The 22,732-nt window shown below is 43.5% G+C and overlaps 1 protein-coding gene across 4 annotated transcripts in view; it reads right to left on the reverse strand.

Annotated features, from left to right (window-relative positions):
• ATCAY (ATCAY kinesin light chain interacting caytaxin) overlaps positions 1-22,732 on the reverse strand; it is a 458,353-nt gene that overhangs the window by 146,733 nt on the left and 288,888 nt on the right. For all 4 annotated transcript variants that reach the window (XM_069649408.1, XM_069649407.1, XM_069649411.1 and 1 more), the window contains one exon: positions 4,430-4,516. In XM_069649408.1, the coding sequence (XP_069505509.1) occupies positions 4,430-4,516 (87 nt within the window). The remainder of the gene's footprint in view (positions 1-4,429; positions 4,517-22,732) is intronic.

Consider the following 22,732-nt stretch of genomic DNA (forward strand, 5'->3'; position numbering starts at 1 on the left):
GTTTGGGTGGGTTTTTCTTATTCAAAATAGGATGTTGGAATTGAGATTGAAATGTTATCGAGTAGTAATCAGACCAAATGCAGGGTTTGGTATTTTTGATCTGTATACAGAGATTTTTAGCCACAACCCAGTCTAGGATGTTACCTTTCTCATGGGTGGGTGAGTCATTAAATACATGGTATTCCGTGTTGTTTTTCGTGCAGTTTTGGGAGCCATAGCCTCTTTGTCATTGTTATATTTGCGCCAGTGATTAAAATTTCCAGCCAGTAACGTTGTGCAATTCCTGCCCTATACGTTATGTGAGATCTTAATAATATCTTGGTTGAAGTTAGGCATATTAGTTGAGGGGCAATATACTAATATGAAGTTGATACAACTTTGGTTAGTAGTAGTAGTCAGTTTAACGTGGAGAATTTCACAGTTTGAACAGGAGCTGGGTACTTGAAACAGTTGCAATTGTGTTTAGGCAATGATTGCAACACCACCACCCTGTCCTGTAGAGCCGTTCGCACAGTAGATGTTGTATCCATCTGGTGTAGCAAGGGAAAGTAAGGGACCACTGGAAGCTGTTGTGCAGGTTTCTGTAACAAATAAAAGATCTAGGTCGAGGTTTACAATGTAGTCGTGAACATTATGCGCATGTTTAATGAGGGAGGGAGTGTTCAATAAGGCGCACTTCAGAGTGTTATTAATTATGACTCCATCATGCAGTGGAATTTTACCAGTTTTGGATATGACATTGGTAAGGGAGGCCGCCGGGTCAGTAGGCACTCCAGTGTGTCTGCTTCGAGGATTGATATTCATGGAGTCTAAGCGACTCATGTCACCCTCTCCCGGCATTTGAATAGAGGCACTGTGGGGAGGAAGGTCAGTTATGTGGGTAACGAGGGAAGAGGTTTTCAAGACTTGGAGTGGACTGGTATGTGGTAACATCATGTAACAGTTAGCTGCCTTTACTTGCGAGAAAGAGGCAGGTGACACATCCTTACTAGAGGTAGCTAGATAAGGCAAGGCTAAGTCTGAAAGCATGATAGGTAAAGGGTCAAGTCTCATTTTGAGATATTTGTCTACAATAGCAAGTTGATGAATTTTATGCGCAGCAGCTAGTAAGTTAATATTCTCCACGTAGCCTATACTGTGGGTCGAGACCAAAAAAAACGCCAAAGGTTACCAGGCATAAAGTACACACTATTTACTCAAGATCTGGAGTACTTACTCAGAAAGCTTAACCCTTGAGAGAGGCGTCTTGCCGTCGCGACCGGGCATGGTCCGGCGAAGACGGATAGCTCCAGAAGTGCTGGTGCAGAAGCACCAGAAAGATCCACAAATACTACCCAAAGAATGTTAGGTAATGTAGTCCACCGGACTACTGTGAAAACAAGAGTTGTGCAACTTTAAGAAAGTGAGAGTGCTTTTTCTCTGTGCTGAGGCACACGGGAAGTAAAGGGTGCAGGGACACAGATGGTAAGTTTCCAATCAGACACCACTTCACAGCTCGATACTTGCAGCATACAAACAAAGCGTTCTGTCACAGGCACACAAGTCAGACTAAGAGGAGCATCTTGCAAACAGCATTATAAATACCGGCGAAGACCTGCTTGCCGCAGAAGCGCGGTGCAGAAGCACCAGAAAGATCCACAAATATCACCCAAAGAATGCTGGGTAATGTAGTCCGCCGGACTGGTTAATCTGCCATGTCATATTGAGGCTGGCATCCAGGTAGACCCCCCAGGTTTTTACTGCGGAAGCCACTGGGATATTGTGGCCGTCGCTGGTGAATAGCACAGTATAAACATAAAGAAATTATAGCATAACTATAGTAAAATTACGAGAGACGAAGCAAAGCAGAAGTAGACTGCACAAAGCACCAGGCCAGGGATAGAAGCCCAGGTCAGAGACAAGCAGAACATTCCGAAGCCTCAGAGGCTTGGAGCCACCTGAAAAATAGCACAATAAATCCTCACTAATTGCAGAACGGAAAGCTCAATTTTGCGGTCTTCACCCATGTGGTGCAGCCGAGCCGAACAATGGCCATTTACTCGTGGTGGGAAGAGGAGCAGTTCCCAGCGAAACAGACACGAAGTGATACATGTGTTGTTTTAAACATTACAACCCAGCAGGCACTCTCTAAGGTGGCAAATTGGTAATACTGATGGCAACAATGAGGACACATAGACCCTGATTCATAGAATTATTTGCATGTAAAACAGGGATGTGAGTCCCCTCCCCAGGAGTTTGGACAAGCAGGACCTCACTGGAAGTGACTCTCCTTTGTGGAACAAGGACTCCCAGTCCAAGAAGGACTTCCCAGACCAGAGCACCGTGTCCGCGCTGTGTGAGCACCGTCACCGTGTATGGATGCAGAGAAGACTGTTCTTACTAATTACTTTATACCACCAAAAAGTGACACTTCTTTAATGTATTTTTCTTTCCCTCAAAGTAATGGTGGTTTTTGCTTGGATGCCACAGTCAATGAGCAACACACCTTCTTTTGTTGCAAGGATGTACTTAAGCACAGGAATAACTGTGTACAGTGATAAATCTCCTACAGATCAGAAGACAAAGAACACAAGTTTGTTGTGTGTAAACTTGAAGACCCTCCAAGGTTAAGGAGGCTTGAGAAACACAGATTGACAAGCGTGTTGGTAAATCTGAAAGACAGTGGCACGTCTCCTCTGTATACCAGTTGGGGAAATCAAGGAGGGTCTGAGAGCTGGAGACAGTGAACAGGGCAAGGGCCCTATGTGAATCAAGTTGAAGTGAATAAGAACATTTGTTTTGTATCCAGGCTGGAGAAACTGGCACGATTACAAAAATGATGGCACTAAGTCGTCCGACTCTTTCTGGCTCGCTACACCACCCACTGACTGCTCATAGCCATGGTTATCCCGATGGCCATTCCCAGCCATTCCTGTCCCTCTCCGCCCAAAACACCTCCTCATGGGAGCTCTTTGAGCTTGCTTTAATCAAGCCCTGCCATCAAACTTTGCACTTGAAGTGCCTGGCAGTGTTTCTTCCGAAGCCGTCTTCTGAGAGTTCATGGCTTAATTGCAGTTGTAAACACACTAATGGTGTAACAAAAATGTCTTAACCAGTTTTGGCTTCAGCCACTCTATTTATAAGCACTGAGCACTAAATAAATAAATAATTCCTCTCAAATGTCCTCAATTGTATTATTGCTAATCAAAGTCACCACCACCAGCTAAATGCCCAGCCACGTGGCAATAAAGTTCTTCACTGAAGATTAGTTGAAAGAACTGCGCCTGTCACTTTTGTTTATATTAAAAGCAGTCTTTGAAGCATTCTAAAAAAAGCATGTTCCTGTTGTCCAGCATTGCTGCATCTACTTCCCATTGCGCTCTGAAGGGTGCGTAGATGCCCTACGTAGCACTGCTCTATGAAATATGATTGCTTACATCTTTGCTTTGCTCTACAGAAAAGATGTCTTCCTCTTGGTGATCCGCCAGCAAGTAATGATTTGGGAGAAGTGCACTAAATAACACAACAGCCTATTGATTTTGTGTAGAATAGCTTTTCTTAACCCTCTAATTACTATTGTCCTGCCATGCTACTGTAACTAGCGCCTTGATGCCTAAGGGTTTAGAGCGCTGCTATAAATGTAACGATAAATAAACAAATATCCTATTCAGCTCCATGAGCATTGACTTTCTTATCGATAGGCTACTACACCATTGGGGTAGCCTCCCGCATTCTGTATAATGATACAAGGTGTCCAATCCTAGGTGGCTTCATAGCATGTGCTTTATTTAAGTTAACGGACCGTACCATTCTATTTGCCATTTTAAAGAATGATACCCTATGGCAATGAAGTGGGATATACTGGATTTTCGGGAGCAGGAAAATACATGACTATCAACCCCCTTACACTATCTCTTACAATGTCCCTTAATAGCACAAAATTTAACATGAATACATGTTGTCCATAACACAACAATCCAGTGCCACTCGAAATGACTGGAGACCCAATGACTAAAGAGCACTGCTCTTCAATGCCATCGCACTCCTAGACCACCAGGCTCTAAGAATGTTCTAAAAATGGGATATATACATAATTTTTTTTTTCGATGCCTAGCCTCGGGAGGATAGCTAAGGAGCAAAGCGTTCGCCTTGGAAGCAAGACGACGCAGAGCAACACAGGTCCGATCCCCAGGTCCGTGCTTAGAAACCTCTGGGTATCAAGCGCCTTATAAATGAGCAATTATAATAATTATTATAATAATCAACCACACGGTAAGAGGAGCTTTGCATCAGGCCTTCAAAGCCCATGATTAACCAATATAGCAGTGTTATGAAAACAGACGGCCTGCTCAGTACCATTCTCTCAATAGCGCATGCCTTTCAACCAAGTAATACATCAATAATTGGAGGTTGCAATCAGCCCTTATAGGAAATGGAGTAGATAGCTCACCTTATGAAGGGCCGGGAGATAGCCAGCACTGTCCGAATGAACCATGATGGGTGGACTATGATCAAGGACTTGAGGTTTTTCCGCAGCCTGCAACATGGAAAAGGGAAGGCAAAGGGTTAGGCATGCAGTTGAATTCTGATAAAGAAAAAAGAGAATAGGAACTCAGTCAACCATCCTGGCAGTCACATTAATGCCTAATTATTACAGCACCTATTCAATGCAACTAAATAAAAAGCAACCAACTCATTAAAGCCCTCATAGAGGTGATGTATTTGTAAATGATTGCTACACTCTTCAAATGTAGTAAGAAATGGTAAATTACCATTTTCCTGAATATTTAAAGAAATTGGCATGCCTTCCATAAGCTGCTAAACATTCACGGAATCAGCTGGATTTACATATTCTGTAATCAGTGTACTTTAATGCAGCGGAGCTTTGGTTTTGCTTGTATACCACAGCACTTGTATACCACAGGACTCTTACTGAAAGCCAAAGCAGAGAGAGAAATTAAACTATTACTTGGGAAGAAGAAGAGAAGATTACCTTCTGTTTATTTAGGGCTAACATAGCCCAGCCCCAAACTTCCTGCACTACATTCCATCCGATAAAGAAAATGTTGCGGGATGGCAGGATAGCAGGGACCTGCATCAGGTACACAATGCCAACATAATATACTCTGAGCCACTACAACAAAGTTAATGTTTGTACCTCTTCCACAACCATTCTATTTTTCAACTCACTCTGATTTATTCAGATATACCGAGAAACCCTCCCAATAAAGTGGGTCGGCTGCCATTTCTGAATTGTGTCCAGTGTCAATACCTTTGTCATGACTAATGCACCAGATTTTAGGCACATACCCCAAGCCTGCTGCCTTTAGTTTATTCTCTAGGGAGGCCCTGAGTGGCGACTGAGACTGAAGCATTTACTCCAATGCTGTGTAGCGTATGACTTTGTGTACCCCTGGACTACCTGCCTGTGGATTTTGTAGTCGTCTTTTGCTCTACAGTATATGACCTGGTGTAGCATGGGACTTTCTTTGTGTGCACCAATGCAAAAGTCATAGAATCCAGCTGGTAGCATGAACCTTACGGTACCTCAAGGTTCCAGGAGTGACGGGTGGGGGACACACAGGATGAGAGATGTAACTGGAAAGGATGTATGTTCCTTGGCTCCTACCTCCCTTTCATATCTGAACCCTGTAACACAATAAAGCTACTTCTTATTTCTACTTACCTGCTTGAAGTGTGCCTTCTGCTCACCTGGTTGCTGTATGACTCAGATACTACACCTGGGTTGTCCCTCCACTGCCTGCCTGAAGATTCAGCCATTGGGTGGATGACCTGGTTTGTCACAGAACTGCCTGCCTGCTGATTTCGCCACTGTCCCTGCTGGGCAGTGTATGCTCCACTTGCTTCTAGCATATGTTCACTCCGAGGGATTCTCCTGGGGTCCCACCCAATCTGGTTCCTCGCTCTTGCATCCTACTTCACCGACATACCAGTGGACTTTCTTCCTGCCTGGGTACTTACTACCTGTACAAATGATGCTGGGTCTTACACTCTGGACCTTCTGCATCTGTTGCATCCGTGTGCCATCAAGTCATGAAATGTGCACTTTGGAATTTGTCAAATCAGCATGCAGCTGAGACAGTTCAGACTCCTGGACTTCTCTCTTGCCATTCTGTGAACCAGGTATTTTTTTCTACTCCTATTTCCTGTTCTAGCCACGTTTTCTTGATTTCAGCCGTTTTGCTTCTCTGTTTTTCTTTTGCAGCTCGGGATTGGCCATCCAGCCTGGGTACTTTCCTCCACACCTTTTGATCCAATCCCTGCTCAGAAGGTGACACTTGACAAGTCCCTTCCTGCCGCAGCAAGTCCAAGGAATTGGAAGTAAAGGAAGGTGGGTGTGAGATTAGCAGCTCCCTGACTAATCCTGACAGATTGAGGAGCCTCTTCTTCTGCCCAGGTAACTCTCCTGGACACCGTAGTTGAACCCGTGACTACCCAGACTCATGCTATTGCTACCTTGCATGCACGCAGATAAGAACGACGTGTCAACCACTATTAAATGTCGCCTGGATCAGGGGCAGGTGAATAGCCCTCTGTCCGATGAGGCTAAGGAATTAGGGGCTGTAGCTCTGCCGCCAATATCCCTGCCACCACTGCCAAATCCCTGAGTGCTACCTGTGGAGCGGTACTGCATGTGCCCTTCCCTTTAGCTCTGCCAAAGTTCTTCTATGAGGAGCCCGAGGCCTTTAGGACATTCCTTAGTCAATGCAAGGTGTATTTCCTGAGCCTTCCTGTGGCATTTCAGGAATCTCTATCCAAGGCGACCTCTCTCCTTTCCAAATTAGGGAGGAGTGGAGGAGCTTGGGCTGACCTTTCCTTGTAGAATAACAATCCTCTCCTTTAGGATTCTGATGCCTTCTCTGCCACCCTTAGCTAGAGTGTTCGACACCAGGCACAAGACCAATGTCTCCAACCGCGAGTTTTTGAAGTTGTGGCAGCCCTCTATGAACCTTTTCCTATGTGGAGGTAAGTGCAAAAAATTTATGACAGCAACAGCGTGGCCAGAGACCAAGAAATTCACAAAGCCTATTTCAATGGGTTTCCACCATTGAAAAAGGCTTTCATAAATCAGGCCCACGCTGTTTTATCATGGTCTTCAGGGTGAATTGAAGGATTTCTTTTTAGTGTGACCATCCTTTGCCACCACATTCCGCCAATTGCTGGGCATAGCTCTCCTAATGGACCAGTGGCTTCTGGAGAAAAAATACAAATTCTGAACGCAACGCTTTACTCAGAAGGTACAACAAGACAACTCTGATACGGCTAAATCCAAATCCTTCAGAATACATCCCTGAACTAATGCAGAGTGGAGGGATGGGGTTCCTATAGCATCGAGCGATTGGGAGTGGTGAAGGGCTGCCAATCTCTGGATTTAATGTGGCAGAGTTTAGCATTATATTAAGGAATGTCCCTGGTGACGTAGCAAGATGGCTGGAAACAAAAAATTCCTTTCTGGAGTGAACCCCCCAGGAATTAGATGGTGAATATTTCCCAACCAACACCATGAAAATGGTCCTCCCGCCTTTTACTCTGCATATAGTTCAAGGTATAAAGGAGCAGGCTCAGCTAGATTGCAGTGTGTCTGGTAACTTTATGGATATCTGATTTTTCAGGTGCTTTTCCATACCCAGCAACCCAGAATCTACTCCAGAGGAGATCCATGCTGTTGACATGACTGAACTTGCCTTGGTCTATAAAATGCCAGACCATATAATTGAAGTGGAACTGCCTGAGCAAAACCAGGAATCTCCCTGCTTTGACCTTGTTTTGGCCCTAGTATTTGGTCTTATTCTGGATATGATCTGGCTAACCAGTCATAAACCTTGGTTCAGCTGGGGTACAGAACACTAGAGTTCTCCTCCCTTTTCTGCCAGCAGTTGTCTATCCCAAGCACCCTACCAAACAAATCCCCAAAACCAGTCTCGCCTATGTTTGCTATGTCTTTTAGAACCCCAAGGTTGCTCCCTGAGTGTTAGGCAGAATATTGGGATGTCTTCGATAAGCTGGGCACTGAACATCTCCCGGCCCATTGGGAGCATGATTGCCCTATAGCTCCTAAACCAGGAGACAGGCTTCTGTTTAGGTGGATTCATGCTTTGACCAAACTGCAGGATGGACGACTCCACCAATACCTACATGATGCCCCAATAACCAGTTCTATCTGCCCTTCTCATCCTCTACACCTCCCCACACTATTTTTAGTCACTGAAAAGGGTGGTAGATCCATGCCTGTATTGACTATAGAGCAATTAATGATAGGCAACCGGTCTGAACAGATACACTTTGCTGCTGATCTCCGTTTTGTTGGATAAGGTCCAGATGGCTAAGATATATAGGAAGTTGAACATGCGGGGTGCATATAACCTTATCTATATGGTCAAGGGGGGGTGAGTGGAAAACCTCATTCAGGACAAGATACCACCTATGAGAGTCTATGGATATGCCCTTTGGCCTTTGCAATGTCTGAGTAGCATTTCAGTATTTCAACAACAAGCTATTTCAGGACAGAGTTTATGACTTTGTGATTATCTCTCTTGCTGACATCTTTGTATATTCTCCTATTTTCCTAGCTGTTGCACATTAGGATAGTTTTGCTGAAACTCTGGGATAACCACCTCAATTCAAAACTAGAGAAATGTGTCTCTTGGGATTTGTCTTCTCCACAGAAGGCATGTGCATAGAACCCAGCAAGATAAAAGTGGTTGTTGATTGGCCAATATCATGAACCTGAAAGCATTACAAATATACCTTGGCATCTGCAATTTGTTTTTCATTTCATCCAGAGTTTCACCCATTTTATGAAGAAGAGTGTCCACTAAGACATGTCTTCCCTGAGCACAACACACATTTGACACTCTAAAGGAAGCCTTCATCATGACCGCCAATCACAACCTGCTTTACATCATTGAAACGGATGTCTCTCTTGTCACGCTGGGAGCTATATTCTCCAATCGATGCCGTCAAACCAAACTAGTTCATCCGATGGTCTACTACTCACAGAAATGTACCCCCTATAAGGACAATGGGCCTCATTGCACGTTATGCGGTAAACCATGGCGCTACTAGAACCATGGTTGCCGCCGGTACCATATCGGTACCACCATGGAGAAAAGGGGAATTACCACCCCATTCCAAGGTTGGCAGGGCGGTAATTCCCCCTTTCTCCATTGCCCTTCCCCATTCCCATTTTTGCCCCATAGGGCTCAATGGGAATGGGGAAGCAGCTAATTACGGTACTGCAAATTGCGGTACCGTAATTAGCACCAAGGTCCCTTTGCGGGGCCCAACTTTAATGGCTGGTCTACACCAGCCGTTAAGGTCGGGTCCCGCAAAGGGACCTCGTAGTAAGGCGGTAAGGGCTTACAGGTACTGGTGCCCTTACCGGTACCGCTAAACCCTTACCGCCTACCGTGTGATGAGGCCCAATGACACTACTATAGAGAAGTAGTTACTGGCTGTTTGAGCTGAGTTTTAGGAGTGGAGACATCATCTCCAGGAGGCCCGACAACCAGTCACCATGTACAACAATAACAACAATCTGCTAGCCCTCCGTACACTGAAATGCACCAACATCCAACTAGCCTAATACGGCCTAGTCTTTGAGGTCTGCCACTTTGTCATTCTATACCAGCCGGGGGATAAACACACTAAGGTAGTCCCATATGCATGCCATGGACCCAGAGCCCCTTAACCTCCAGCTAGAAGTGGTCTGCTCATTTTGGTTGTTCTTGTGCCACTCCTCAAGGAATTTAGGAAAAACTATTGATATGGGTTTGTTTGAGATATAATGAAGCCACTCCTTTGACCTACAAGGTTTATTTAAGTATCCCTTTTCAAAGAAATGAATAAGCTCTTCTGTAACCCTTCATATGCAGGTTTTATTGCAGCTTTTATCGCTTTGCCTCGATACAGTATTAGTGGGTCACCCACAGTAGACCAAAACACTACCACTGTTGCATAGGTGGTGCAGGTGACCAACAATAACACAAGGGGTGAGTGAGGAAATAGACATATACACAAGCAACAAGTTCACCACCAGCTACCCACCTTCCCACCACTTAAGATGTAGGTAAAGCACTCCCCTACTGAGTTATTTAGGGTTGACACCCCACTTTATGTGTACTCATAGACCAGAAATATCATGACATATTTTAATAAGAATACATATTAAACAAATCATTAAAAGGCAAAATGAAGTAAAGCCATTTGCAATGAGTCGTATCAATTGCCTTTTGAAAAAGAAAATATGGCTACATGAGCAGGTGATACATATCTATTTAATTACTGTCAATGTTCATTCACTCATGTGTGATGTTAGTAACACAGGTGGTTATTTTGGATCCATGCTTTGGTTTCTATATAACATGGAGCGTCAACACCCATCGTGTTTCTAGGTGCGGAGGATAACACCGAAATAGAGTGATTCTTGGTATCGGTGTATCTTCGGGACCCGTCTCCAGGACGCAGTTTGCAATCGGAGGTAAGGTGTGTTTATGTTTCGTGCACAGGGCCCTGTGCATCGCCAATACAACCTACAGGCAATAAAATACACCATTTACTACAAAACCTGGACTGACAAAGGAAAAACTTTTTGTTCTATCAATGAACTTCAGGGGGAGTATCTTTACACTACTGACCTTTATATCTTGTTTACTTTCGGTGTGGGAGGTATTTTGTTTCATGGAAGATTGGGCTCATAAATTGTTTATTGGCATCGGACTGAGTCCATGACTAGAAAGAAGAGAAAGCAGAAATGTTTCTCTAAATGTCAAACCTTCTAAAAAAATGTGTGTTATTGCACCAATTAATGGCTTTTCATATCACTTTTATAATGTTTCTAAGTACAGGAATGAGTACCTGTGTTTTCACAATGGGTTGTATTACATTCACTGGTAATCACCAATTCCCCGCGTTTGCAGGAGATTCGAGGTTCTTCACATGTAGTGACCCACATATTAACGGTGGGCGACCAGTTTTTCCTTTGTCAGTCCAGGTTTTATAGTAAATTGTGTATTTTATTGCCTGTAGGTTGTATTGGCGATGCACAGGGCCCTGTGCACGAAGCCTAAACACACCTTACCTCCAATTGCAAACTGCATCCTGGAGACGGGTCCCGAAGATACACCGATACCAAGAATCATTCTATTTGGGTGTTATCCTCCGCACCGAGAAACACGAATGAGTGTTGACGCTCCATGTTATATAGAAACCAAAGCATGGATCCATAATAACCACCTGTGTTATTAAAATCACACATGAGTGAATGAACATTGACAGTAATTAGATAGATATGTATCACCTGTTCATGTAGTAATATTTTCTTCTTCAAAACACGATTGACACGACTCATTGCAAATGGTTTTACTTCATTTTGCCTTTTAATGATTTGTTTAATATGTATTCTTATTAAAATATGTTATGATATTTCTGGTCTATGAGTACACATAAAGCGGGGTGTCAACCCTAAATAACTCAGTAGGGGAGTGATTTACCTACATCTTAAGTGGTGGGAAGGTGGGTAGCTGGTGGTGAACTTGTTGCTTGTGTATATGTCAGTTAGTTGCTTGTAAAGGTTTACCATCTTCATTCAATTTGGAGGTTTGTTTTTATCAACATGTGTTCCTTTATCATGGACTAAGTGTATGTTTCTGAGAGAAGGTCACAATTCACATTCTGCTCTTGGTAGGAATTCACCAGGCTGCTTGGTTAGAAATCTCACTCCTACAGTTATCACCTGCAAACCAACAGACAGACAGAGAAATAGCCAAACACTAGAAAAATATCCCCGCTACATTTGTTAACAGAGCCAATGTTCTTGATAATGTCTCGGCTCAATTGGCTGAATTCTCTTACAATAATAGGAATCACTGGCCGACTAAAGTCTCTGACTGGAGGACACCTTTGGAAGTTACCCGTTGCAATACCCTCAATATTCTAATGTGATTTGCACAGATATCAGTCTGTGACATACAAAAGACCACTCAAGAACACTTTGAATCACCCAAGAAAGGTACAAAGAGTTGGCCGCCCAGTATCATAGATTGAGCCCATTGTTCAAGAAATGAGATAAAGTCTGTCTGTCAGCATGCCATATATGCATTCCTGGAATGCGCAAACACCTACCATGGTAGATCTGTCCATATATACAATGCATACCCCAATCAACCCAGTAACTTATCAGTTGAACATACCAAAGAAATGAAAAAATCCATCTGATTTTTCACACCTCTCTTTTTCTACCCTGTCATCTGGATACAGGTCTACCTTCTAGACTGCCTCTGTATAGGTGTCAGTGTCAGAAGAGTAAATGTTCTTAGTCATTCTGTATTCACCGGTTTTATGGGACATGCTCCATTGCTTGGTTGATTGGAAATAGCAAGAACCTGAAGCCACACTTGGGAGCCAGCGTGTGCTATTCACTCATTTGCTGACACATTTCCACCAGCTTCATCCAGAACAAGGGGAATGCGAATCCCAGAATTTGGGAGCACATCATCTGTGTGCGGCGCTCTAAATTGCACTCACTAAAGTAACCGTGATTAGAGGTTGAGACTGCGGCTTTTACTCCAGAATGCTTTGTGCTCTTTTGATGTACATTGGAGCCATTCAAGTGGCTGGGAATACCATAAAACACACAAACACACTGCAAGTTCCTGGAAGGTGGTTCCAGAAGTGCCTCTCAATGAGTTGCCACTGATGGTATTTTTTCTTACCCATTTATTAAAGTTTGGATTCTTTTTCTTTTGACCTCAGACACCATAATGTTTCTGATAGTTGGGACTACGATTCTAGCTAAGGTCATAGGCTCAGCGGTGTATGGCTCGGTATGCCCCTGGACTATCTGGCTTTTGATTTAGCCATTGTCTTTTGGTCTACAATGTATATGAGCCTGTTTGTCCCCAGACCTCCTGCCTGGTGATTCGACCATTTTCTCTGCCCTATAGTGTATGACCCAATTGGTCCTAGGATTGCCTGCCTGCTGATTATGCCACTGTCCGTCCTCTGCGGTGCATTCTACAGTTGCTGCTAGGTCTTCCTGACTTGTGATGTTGGCCTTGCTTCCACTCCTGTCTGGCTTTTAGTCCCAGTCTTTTCTCTCCACTGGTTCCTTTGAACTCTGTGGGTTCCCCCATCCATCCTTTTCCCTGGCTCTTGGATCCTACTTCACTTGTGTGAGACTTTCGGGTTCTACCCAGACAGGTGGAAAGTCCACTGGTAGATAGGTGAAGCATGATTCAAGAGCAAGGAAAAAGGACGGATGAGGGATCCCTCTGAGTTCCACCTATCCACTTGCCGTTGGTTCTTGAACTCTAGACCTTCTGTGCTTGTGCATTCGCATGCTATGAGGTCGCAACTGCCTGTGCATCTTATCATTTGTCAAGTATTAGTGCCTTTTGGATTGCTCAAACTCCTGGACCTCTCAATTCCTAGGACTCCAGGTTTACCGCTTGGCATTCTGTGTTTCAGCTAGCGAACCTTCTCTTGTATTCTGTTCTTTTCATGTTTTCTCAACTGCAAGCACTAACTTCTGTTTTTTTTATTTTCAACTCGGGTTTGGACAGTCGAATACATTCCACCATACCTTTGGTTCCATTGCCTGGTCGGTCAGTGACTCTTATTCGCCAGCTCGGGCAATGAGAGGAGCTGTCCATGAAGACGAGTCACGCGGCCTTCTGACTAATCCTTGCCATCAGCTGGAGCTGCAACACTATCCTTCCTTTTATATTTACTCAGGACAAAGTTGCTGAAAAGTCAAATGTAAATATCTCCAAGGTACCTTGTGACAATATGCTGTACCTCCGACGTATTAAAAATCAATGGCCTGTAAAGGTGTGACATACATAAATTGTCATGTATGTCTTTTCCCTGTCCTTTCCATGGACCTGCCATAACCAGCATGAGGTGACATTGACGCTACAGATGAGTCCTGGGGCGCTGTTTGTTGTCTAAGGTAAGAGATGCGCTCTCTATGACTTCATCCTTTCTTCAAGCTACACTATCTGAGGCAGCTTGTCTGGTGGTCACTGTTTACTCCCCACGCAGTTTTCACTCCACATGCTGCTTCTCCCCCTAGTGCCCTCCACAACCATCAAATTTGTGGCACAAGCCCAATGAAAATGTACCCGTCTTTGTCCCCTGCTTCTACGTTCCACCTAACCCACTCACGGCATCATGTCAATAGCACTTGCACTTTACCTTTCGTGGATTCCACCCCACCTCCATGTCTATGTGCAACCCATCTGGCTCATGGCCTCGAGCCCAGCACACTACGTCTCTTCACCAACCGGCCCTTACCTCCTGCTACCTCGCTTTATCGTCGTCGAAAATGCTTGATCCATCACCTACTCTCATTACCAATTGAACCAGCATGAACTCTTCATTTTCAACTAGACTATTACTCCTGCTAGTCATTCCTCACTCATCTCGAAACATTGATGATACTACGGATGCTATTTCAGGCACTATTACATTTGCTACTCAGCATGCCTTTACTGCTCTATATAGATCATACTGCCTATCCACTTGTCTGTATTTGTTGTAGCTCGCCGATAATTTTGCATATGTCCGCTACCCTGATTATGAGTGTACATGCATCTGATATAGCTTTCCTATAAGAGGTTAACTCTCCATTTTGCATATGTCCGCTACCCTGATTATGAGTGAACATGCATCTGATGTCGCTTTCCTATAAGAGGTTAACTCTCCATTTTGCATGTGTCCGCTACCCTGATTATGAGTGAACATGCATCTGATATAGCTTTCCTATAAGAGGTTAACTCTCCATTTTGCATGTGTCCGCTACCCTGATTATGAGTGAACATGCATCTGATGTCGCTTTCCTATAAGAGGTTAACTCTCCATTTTGCATGTGTCCGCTTCCCTGATTATGAGTGTACATGCATCTGATATAGCTTTCCTATAAGAGGTTAACTCTCCATTTTGCATGTGTCCGCTACCCTGATTATGAGTGAACATGCATCTGATGTCGCTTTCCTATAAGAGGTTAACTCTCCATTTTGCATGTGTCCGCTACCCTGATTATGAGTGTACATGCATCTGATATAGCTTTCCTATAAGAGGTTAACTCTCCATTTTGCATGTGTCCGCTACCCTGATTATGAGTGAACATGCATCTGATGTCGCTTTCCTATAAGAGGTTAACTCTCCATTTTGCATGTGTCCGCTACCCTGATTATGAGTGTACATGCATCTGATATAGCTTTCCTATAAGAGGTTAACTCTCCATTTTGCATATGTCCGCTACCCTGATTATGAGTGAACATGCATCTGATGTCGCTTTCCTATAATAGGTTAACTCTCCATTTTGCATATGTCCGCTACCCTGATTATGAGTGAACATGCATCTGATGTCGCTTTCCTATAAGAGGTTAACTCTCCATTTTGCATATGTCCGCTACCCTGATTATGATGTAATATGCATTTGCTCATTTGTTCTGGATCTTCTTTATCTTTGTCTTAGTTAATTTTTACTTGCTCCAGTTCTCTACTCAAGGGGCAAAGCTCCCTTCCTCATGTGTGTATTTTCCTGTACCATCTATCTCATCTATGCCGCTGTCTGTAACCATTTTTGGCACTTATTGTAACAAATGTTCTCAAGCTAAGTGCTGAGATGCCCAAGGGCTTTGTGCGCTGTACAAATAAAAAACCAAACCAAACCATGGAAGGGTTTCAGCCTGAGTGTGAATAAAAAAGAGTTCAGCTAAATAGCCCAGTGTAACTTTCTTCTGTGGTCTGACAGTCAGTACAGTTAATCGTACGTACAGTTCCTGAAGATGTGCTTGTGAAATAAAAGTGCAGCATTGTTCATTAATGACGATATGGGGTTCTCTATGAAAACTGGAGTGATTGGTTCACAGCTTATTTAGCCTGAAGAGGATGGATATGTGTGTGTGTGTGAGAGGGCTGCGGGATGATTGGTCGGAATGTTGAGAAGATTGAGCACGAGGACAGGAGACCAGTATGCAAGGCATTGGTCAGAGGAAACCTGAGCAGAGACGTCAGCTAAAGGCAGGACATAAATACCACATCAGACCACCATTCAATTGTGCGGGTTTCCTGTGTTCTGGTACTCCCCTCCTCATACAGGGCAGGACCCACAGATCCTTTTTTGGGATTCATATCCAGATTGCTCTGCTCTTTATATCATTTCAGAACAGACCAGCTGGGAAGAGGGCTGGGACCTCCTAAATGGTGACTGTGCCTCCGGACCTGACCTGACATCACTGATATCTTAAAAGACAGCTTAAGCATGTCAAATTAAAAGAGTTGTGAATAGAAATGTAAGATGGCGGTGTGTAATGTCAGTCAAAAGTCACAGATATGTCTTGCTTGTGTCATAAAAGCATTTCTAAAGTGCGTTTTGTGAAAAGAAGCTAAGGGGAAATACAAAGGCATCCACAATTAGAGGGGGTTATTTGGGTTCTCTACCGTTTGGGAACTCCTCACGATTTCTGAAGAGGGGAAATAACTGGTCACCCCACAGATTGTTCGTTTGGAATTTTGGGATTTCTTTACAGTTTTTTGGTATGGTTTTGTGCTTTTTAAATGATACTTTGATATTTGTGATCTGTGCCAAAGGAGAAATGGAGGGGAGTGGACAGCACTTCCTTTTGGGTTCAGAGTCTGAACTGGAGTGAGGGGAGGGAGGGGATCTTGATACAACAAGGAAGCTGATTAGGAGGCAGGGCATATTTCGACACGCTATATGTGCGATGACGACTATGCAAGTGGGTACCCTGAGTGTTCAGGGAGTACATTCTCCCGTGAAAAGGCAACTATTGTCCCTTGACTGGGTGAAAATAAACCAAACATATATCTTTTAAAGGAGACCCACCTAATACATTAGGATGAGAAGAGGCGGCGCACACACGTTTTCACGATACAACACTTCTCCTCAAGCAGGACCGAAAAGAGAAGCATGGAAATTCTAATGGACACAGAACTCGCTTTCATAATGCAGGCAGTACATAGGGATGCTGAAGGCAGATTATTAGCCTTAAATCATCATGTCGTCAGGCCTACTATGATATTCTACTGTTTGTTCCTCTCCCACCCCCCACTTCTCCCCTCATTTTGTGTTCAATGCTCTTGCACTATCAGAAATGTCGTCAGACCTAGTATGATAGTTTTATTTGCACATTCTTAATGTCTCAAGGCCTTGTAAGAATGTTCACTGTATTTTCCCTTGCTCCCTTCCCCGCCTTGAAGCGCTTTGAAACACATTGTGTATAGGTGATATATAAATAAATTATGATATCATATCAAATTAGGCATATGTACCTTTTACAATTGTGGCAATATATGGCCCAAACAAGAGACAGGATATGTTTTCCAAGGAACGTATGACTGAATATAATACACTTTGCAAAGGGAGACATTTTATTGGGTGTTCAAAAATCAGGAATGCAGTTTGATCTAGACTGGTCCGGGAACAGACATCTTGTGGGGAGGACATGCCCAGTTGACCATCACAAATGTAAACGTACATGATATAGGAAGAGCACTACATGCTACCAAAAAACATTATGCACGCTTTTGGAATGTCCACAAAAATGACGCTAGGCTGGACTATATATTACTTAGCCCAATGCTTAGAGGCTTAACTCAAAAAGGGATTATAGGCAAAAGCTATTTCTGATCCTGCATCAGTTAACCTAACATTAGAACCATGCCAATCGTCTCCTATTAACCATCCCCTATCGATATTGATGGAAACCTATTCAGGTATCCCGTCTTGCATACAGGAAAGATTACATCTCGGGAGAAGGTTTCCAGGAATATGTGGGAAGTATGCAAGTCAGTGATCAGAGTTCAGTGTATCGCGCTGACTGTGGCCCTTAAATGCAATCCAGAGTCATTTCGAAAGGCATCTGAGACAAAGGTGGGGGGATCGATCAGGAAAGACTTAATAAACAAACGAGGATGCATACAACTTATCATCAATTGTTGTCTAAGGGGGGGGAACTGAGATCCTTGATTCTGTACAAGTCTAGCCAAATGGTCTTGCACCTTAAACATTATTATTGCGATAAGAGAAATACAGCTGATAAACTGTTAGTGGCTAAACCTAAGGCACAGGCAACTAGTAACTATGTCATCAAGTTGAAAGATCCATCAGGGGCGGTACACTTCCCAGAGGCCATATCTATATAAAGCGTTAGTGCTAGTTCCTATAGAGCAAGACCATTATTTGAATATACTGATCTACCTAAAGTGTGGCAAGAAACAGGAAGCCCTATTGCGGCTTTGTAGGCTTTACAGCACTGTTATAATAAATGTAGGGAACCAATTTTGGCTCCCATTAGCAACATTATATAAGATATTCCATTAACAAGATGGAGTCTGTCCATCAATGAAAGACTGGATGTTTAAGCTGCTCCACAACCCCATGGAATGCACTCCCTTTCACTGTGTAGCTTTACTGAATGAAGACAGGAAAATGTTCACTATGGTGCTAGCTAGGTGAATGAAACACATCCTTCCCACTCAGATACACACGGATCAAGCAGGTTGTGGTGAAGGGGAAACACGCGTTAAATAATATCTGCAGATCTCTGAACTTAATTGACTTAGCTAAGGAGGACCCTGTGGCACTGCTGGTATTAGACCTTGAAAATAAAAGTCGCCAGGTAAATTTGCACTTGATTAAACTGATAATATGTACATATGGATAAGGGCTTAAATATTTAGATCGGATATTAGCAAATTGTCATTCTTCCAAAGTCTGTATTAAGGCTAATAAAAGTGTCATAAAGTATAGATTTAATACTTGATATGTTATCATTGGCTAAAACATCTAGGATAGAGATCCAAATAAGAGGACATACGTCTGGAGATCGGGAGCATAAAATAACATTGTTCACAAACAATGTTGTTTTGTGTGCATGTCATCTGTAAGTCTCTCACATTGGATATCTTTCGGCTTCTCAGATAAAAGCGCTTATAGAATGGTGTGGGCCTTCACCTAGAAACAATTGGGTGAAATGTGAGTGAGTAGGGAGCAAATGGGATTTACCGAGACTGCCACACGATTAGGCATAATTCTAACGTTCCCCCTTTGTATGGCAAGAATGGCATAAAAAGTATGGGAACCCGACAGCATTCTCATGGTGAGGTAATCATTTCAGGATGCTCTCTCCTGCTGTCATTTGAGGAAGGTAAAGACAAGTTCATGGTAGAGGGTAACAAGCAGCATAGATGCATCCCGCCTCGTCACAGAAACTCCTCCCATAAAAAAACGTGAGATCAGTCGGAAAACCGCCAATTCGGACTGTTTGATACTGGACACCCTAAGCCAACTATTTGTTTCCTTACTTTACTTTCAGCTATTTCTGTAGACGATATCCAGAAGAAAATCAGATATATGACCTTCTGGGAAAAAGATCTTGGGAGAAATACCTTATGGATCAATGGGAGGAAATATGAGGCATGCAGGCCACTATAAAGTAACTGTAGGCGAGTAGAGCCGAACCTTGCATATAAGGTTGGAAGGAGCCAAGTAATGCAGACACGTGAAGATGAGACAGGCAGTTTTCAAGTGAATTTGGCAATGGGCCAGTAACCAGTGAAAGGAGGCTCTTGCCTTGGAAACATGATCAAACTAATGAACACCTCAGACCCTGCGGACAGCCGCATTCTGGGTATGTTGTAATTTGATAAGGAAGCAGTAAAAGATTCCAACATAAAGAGCATTGCAGTAATCCAACCTTGAATTTACAGCTGCACAACTAGCAACATCTTGTGCCTCACAGACAAGTAGCATACTTCTTTGCAAGAGATTAAGATTGAAAAAAAACTGCTCACAATTGCATTAATTTGGGCATGCAGGGTAACATTTTAATTAGAATTTTAGTAGAAGCCCAAATCTTTTACTTTTGAGGTTTGAGGTAAGGCTATGCCAAAGAAGAGGGGGGTGGTGATGTTTTCCAATCTCCTCCTGCCGCTTGTGCCCAATGGAATAATTTTAATTTTTCACAGATTGAGTTGGGGATGATGTAATGTTGCCCAATCTCTAATGGCTGGAGACAAGATTGGAAAATGTTCATTCAGCTCCACTAACCTTAGTGTATTCTTGAGTATCATCAGCATATGAAGGAATCATCACATCCCAATTTTGCAGCTGCTGAAAGAGTGGAGCCGGCTAGATGTTAAAAGGATTAGGGAGTGAAGAGCCTGTTAACTAGCCCCTTAAATCTAATTTGTGTCAGGTCGCCCTTTACTCATGAAATTCAAAACAGCACAAAGGATGGCCATTTTTGATTCAAAATGCTGCTGGCTGCACAGGAAAATCAGGGATTGCAAGGCTGCTTTATCCACCAGCATGGCGTACAGTGCTGAAACAGTGTCAGGTGGAATGTTGACCCTCTAGTTCTATATGATATGATAGGTTATTTATAACGCGCTTAATACCCAGAGGCTTCTAAGCGCGGACCCGGGGATCAAACCCGTGTTGCTCCGTGTCATCTTGCTTCCAATGCGAGCACGTTGCCGCTGAGCTATCCTCCTGGGACAAAGTAGAACTCTATGACCGTGCCTCACCTCGCAGGTCGCTAACAGTAGTTAGCACCCGGGTAGGGGGGAGCAGCCACTCAGGTTCCTTCATTTTGCGGGCTGAGTCTACAGATCCAAGCCGGAATACAGAATACTGCAGGTCACCAGGGTTGCGTCAGACCAATAAGAACCCAACTGTACACTTTGAAAGTAGTCTTCCAGAAAGCAATAACAGCATTGCTAAGTGCTGCTGTTCATGTGTACTATTGCAGACCGGGTGCAGCAGGATGGAAGGACTGCCTATATTTATTAAATGCAGCAGACAAGTCCAGCATGACCACCAGCACTGCCTTGCCTGCATCAATCAATGTTAAGGCGTCATCCCAAAACCCTGAAAGCACTGTTCATGTCCCATGACTGGCGCAAAAGGGAGACTGAAATGCATACATGAGTAATCAAGGAAGGTTTCAGTTGCCCAAATAACAGCTTTCCAATGATTTGTAGAGAAATTAGGCAGGTTGGTGATTGATTAGATGTTTGCCTTATTTGAGGGGTCAAGGCCATTCTTCTTATATAAAGGGGATAAAATGCCTTCTTTGATGCAGGATGGGACGTGAACAGAAAGAAACCTCAGATAATGAGGGGTGTAATGCAGTCTGCAAAGAAGTGAAGGATGTTGTGTGAACAACCAATCTGCCACATGGTCTAAGTGAGAATTAGTTGGTTCTAGGTTTGTGATGATAGTTAAGACTTCAGATCTGTCAGTAGGACAAAAGATTGAATATCAAAGCATTGGGTATAATTGATGGACTTGTCATTACAGCACATGCTTTTCTGTGAACAATGGTCTGCAACCTGTGGCTCTCCAGATATTTTGAGTTATGACCACAATGATCACATTCACTATGCGTATGGGCTATGAGCTGATGGGATTTGTAGTCTAATACATCTGGAGAGCCAAAGGTTGCACACCCCATCTCTAGAACTTCCCTAGAACACGGTGTATATATCATAAAGATTATGGCTTGGTTGAGGGGATCATATATATATATATATATATATATATATATATATATATATATATATATATATATATATATATATATATATATATATATATATATATCTTATGATGTCTTTCGATAGGAAAATGAGCATGTACCCACCATCCTCACCCTGAGATCTGGCTATGATTCTGCACAGGGATAGGAAACATTAACACCATACAACCATTTAACCCCAATGGAGTAACTTACCTTATCACCATTCTATCCTCGCCTCCAAATCTGGAGGCTGTCAATGTATCTATAGTCGAGGTTTTCAAACATTTTAATAATAAGGTGAGTGTTGTTATTTTTATTATGATATTTATTGAGCACGGACCAAGCTTCAAGAACCAACGTAGCACTTTACATCATAGTCCTTCTGGGGCTGGGGCCTTCACTTTCTACAACGCTCTCTTCCTAAATACTCTTCCTCTAGAGTCCTATGCTAGTCCTCCTCCAACTCTCTGCGGGTGAGCCACTTTCACAAACAGAGATTTGGGGGTAGATCTTTATCCTCTGCTGGTGCTTCCCTGTGAAACAGCCTCCCTGCCTCTCTCCATCTTGAGGCGGAGCACCTTAAGTCCTGGAAAATCCTCAAGACCCCCCCTTCTCTCTTCCTCCCTCTCTCTCTTTCTCTCCCTTGCTAACCTCCTTTCTTTGTTCTCCACCCTCCTTCTCCTCCCTAACTCTGTTCAATATTTGCTGACTGGTTGTCTGGCACACCTCCAGAGCCTACAGGTCCCAGGCTGCACCGCCAGTCTTTTGCACTTGCCTCTGAGCTGCTGAACTTTGTTCAACATTACTGCCCTTTCAGTTTATGCTACATGAGCAGGGCAACCTCTCTGCACATAACCAAGGGCCCTGCAGGACTGGACTTGATTTTGTTCCTCCACGTACCCCTCCCGTCCCTACACCCCCGTCTGTACGTATGCATGAACTAAATGTACTAGGACCAGTTTGGTTCGTTTGTCCTTTCCCCTGCCCCCCCCCCCACTGATTTTCACCCCCACTCCCCAGTTTGGTCTCTACTGTACCACTTCATGAACTTGCACTAGGAGAAATGTCGTCAGGCTTTGTATGCTAGTTTTTCTGTTTAGATCATTCAGAATCTTCAAGGCCTAAGAATGATTACTATATTCCCTTGTTCCCTTTCTGCCTTGAAGCGCTTTGAAGCA

The sequence above is a fragment of the Ambystoma mexicanum genome, chromosome 1p (genome assembly GCF_040938575.1).
Source record: "Ambystoma mexicanum isolate Mex_15411 chromosome 1p, UKY_AmexF1_1, whole genome shotgun sequence".
Classification (NCBI taxonomy): domain Eukaryota; kingdom Metazoa; phylum Chordata; class Amphibia; order Caudata; family Ambystomatidae; genus Ambystoma; species Ambystoma mexicanum.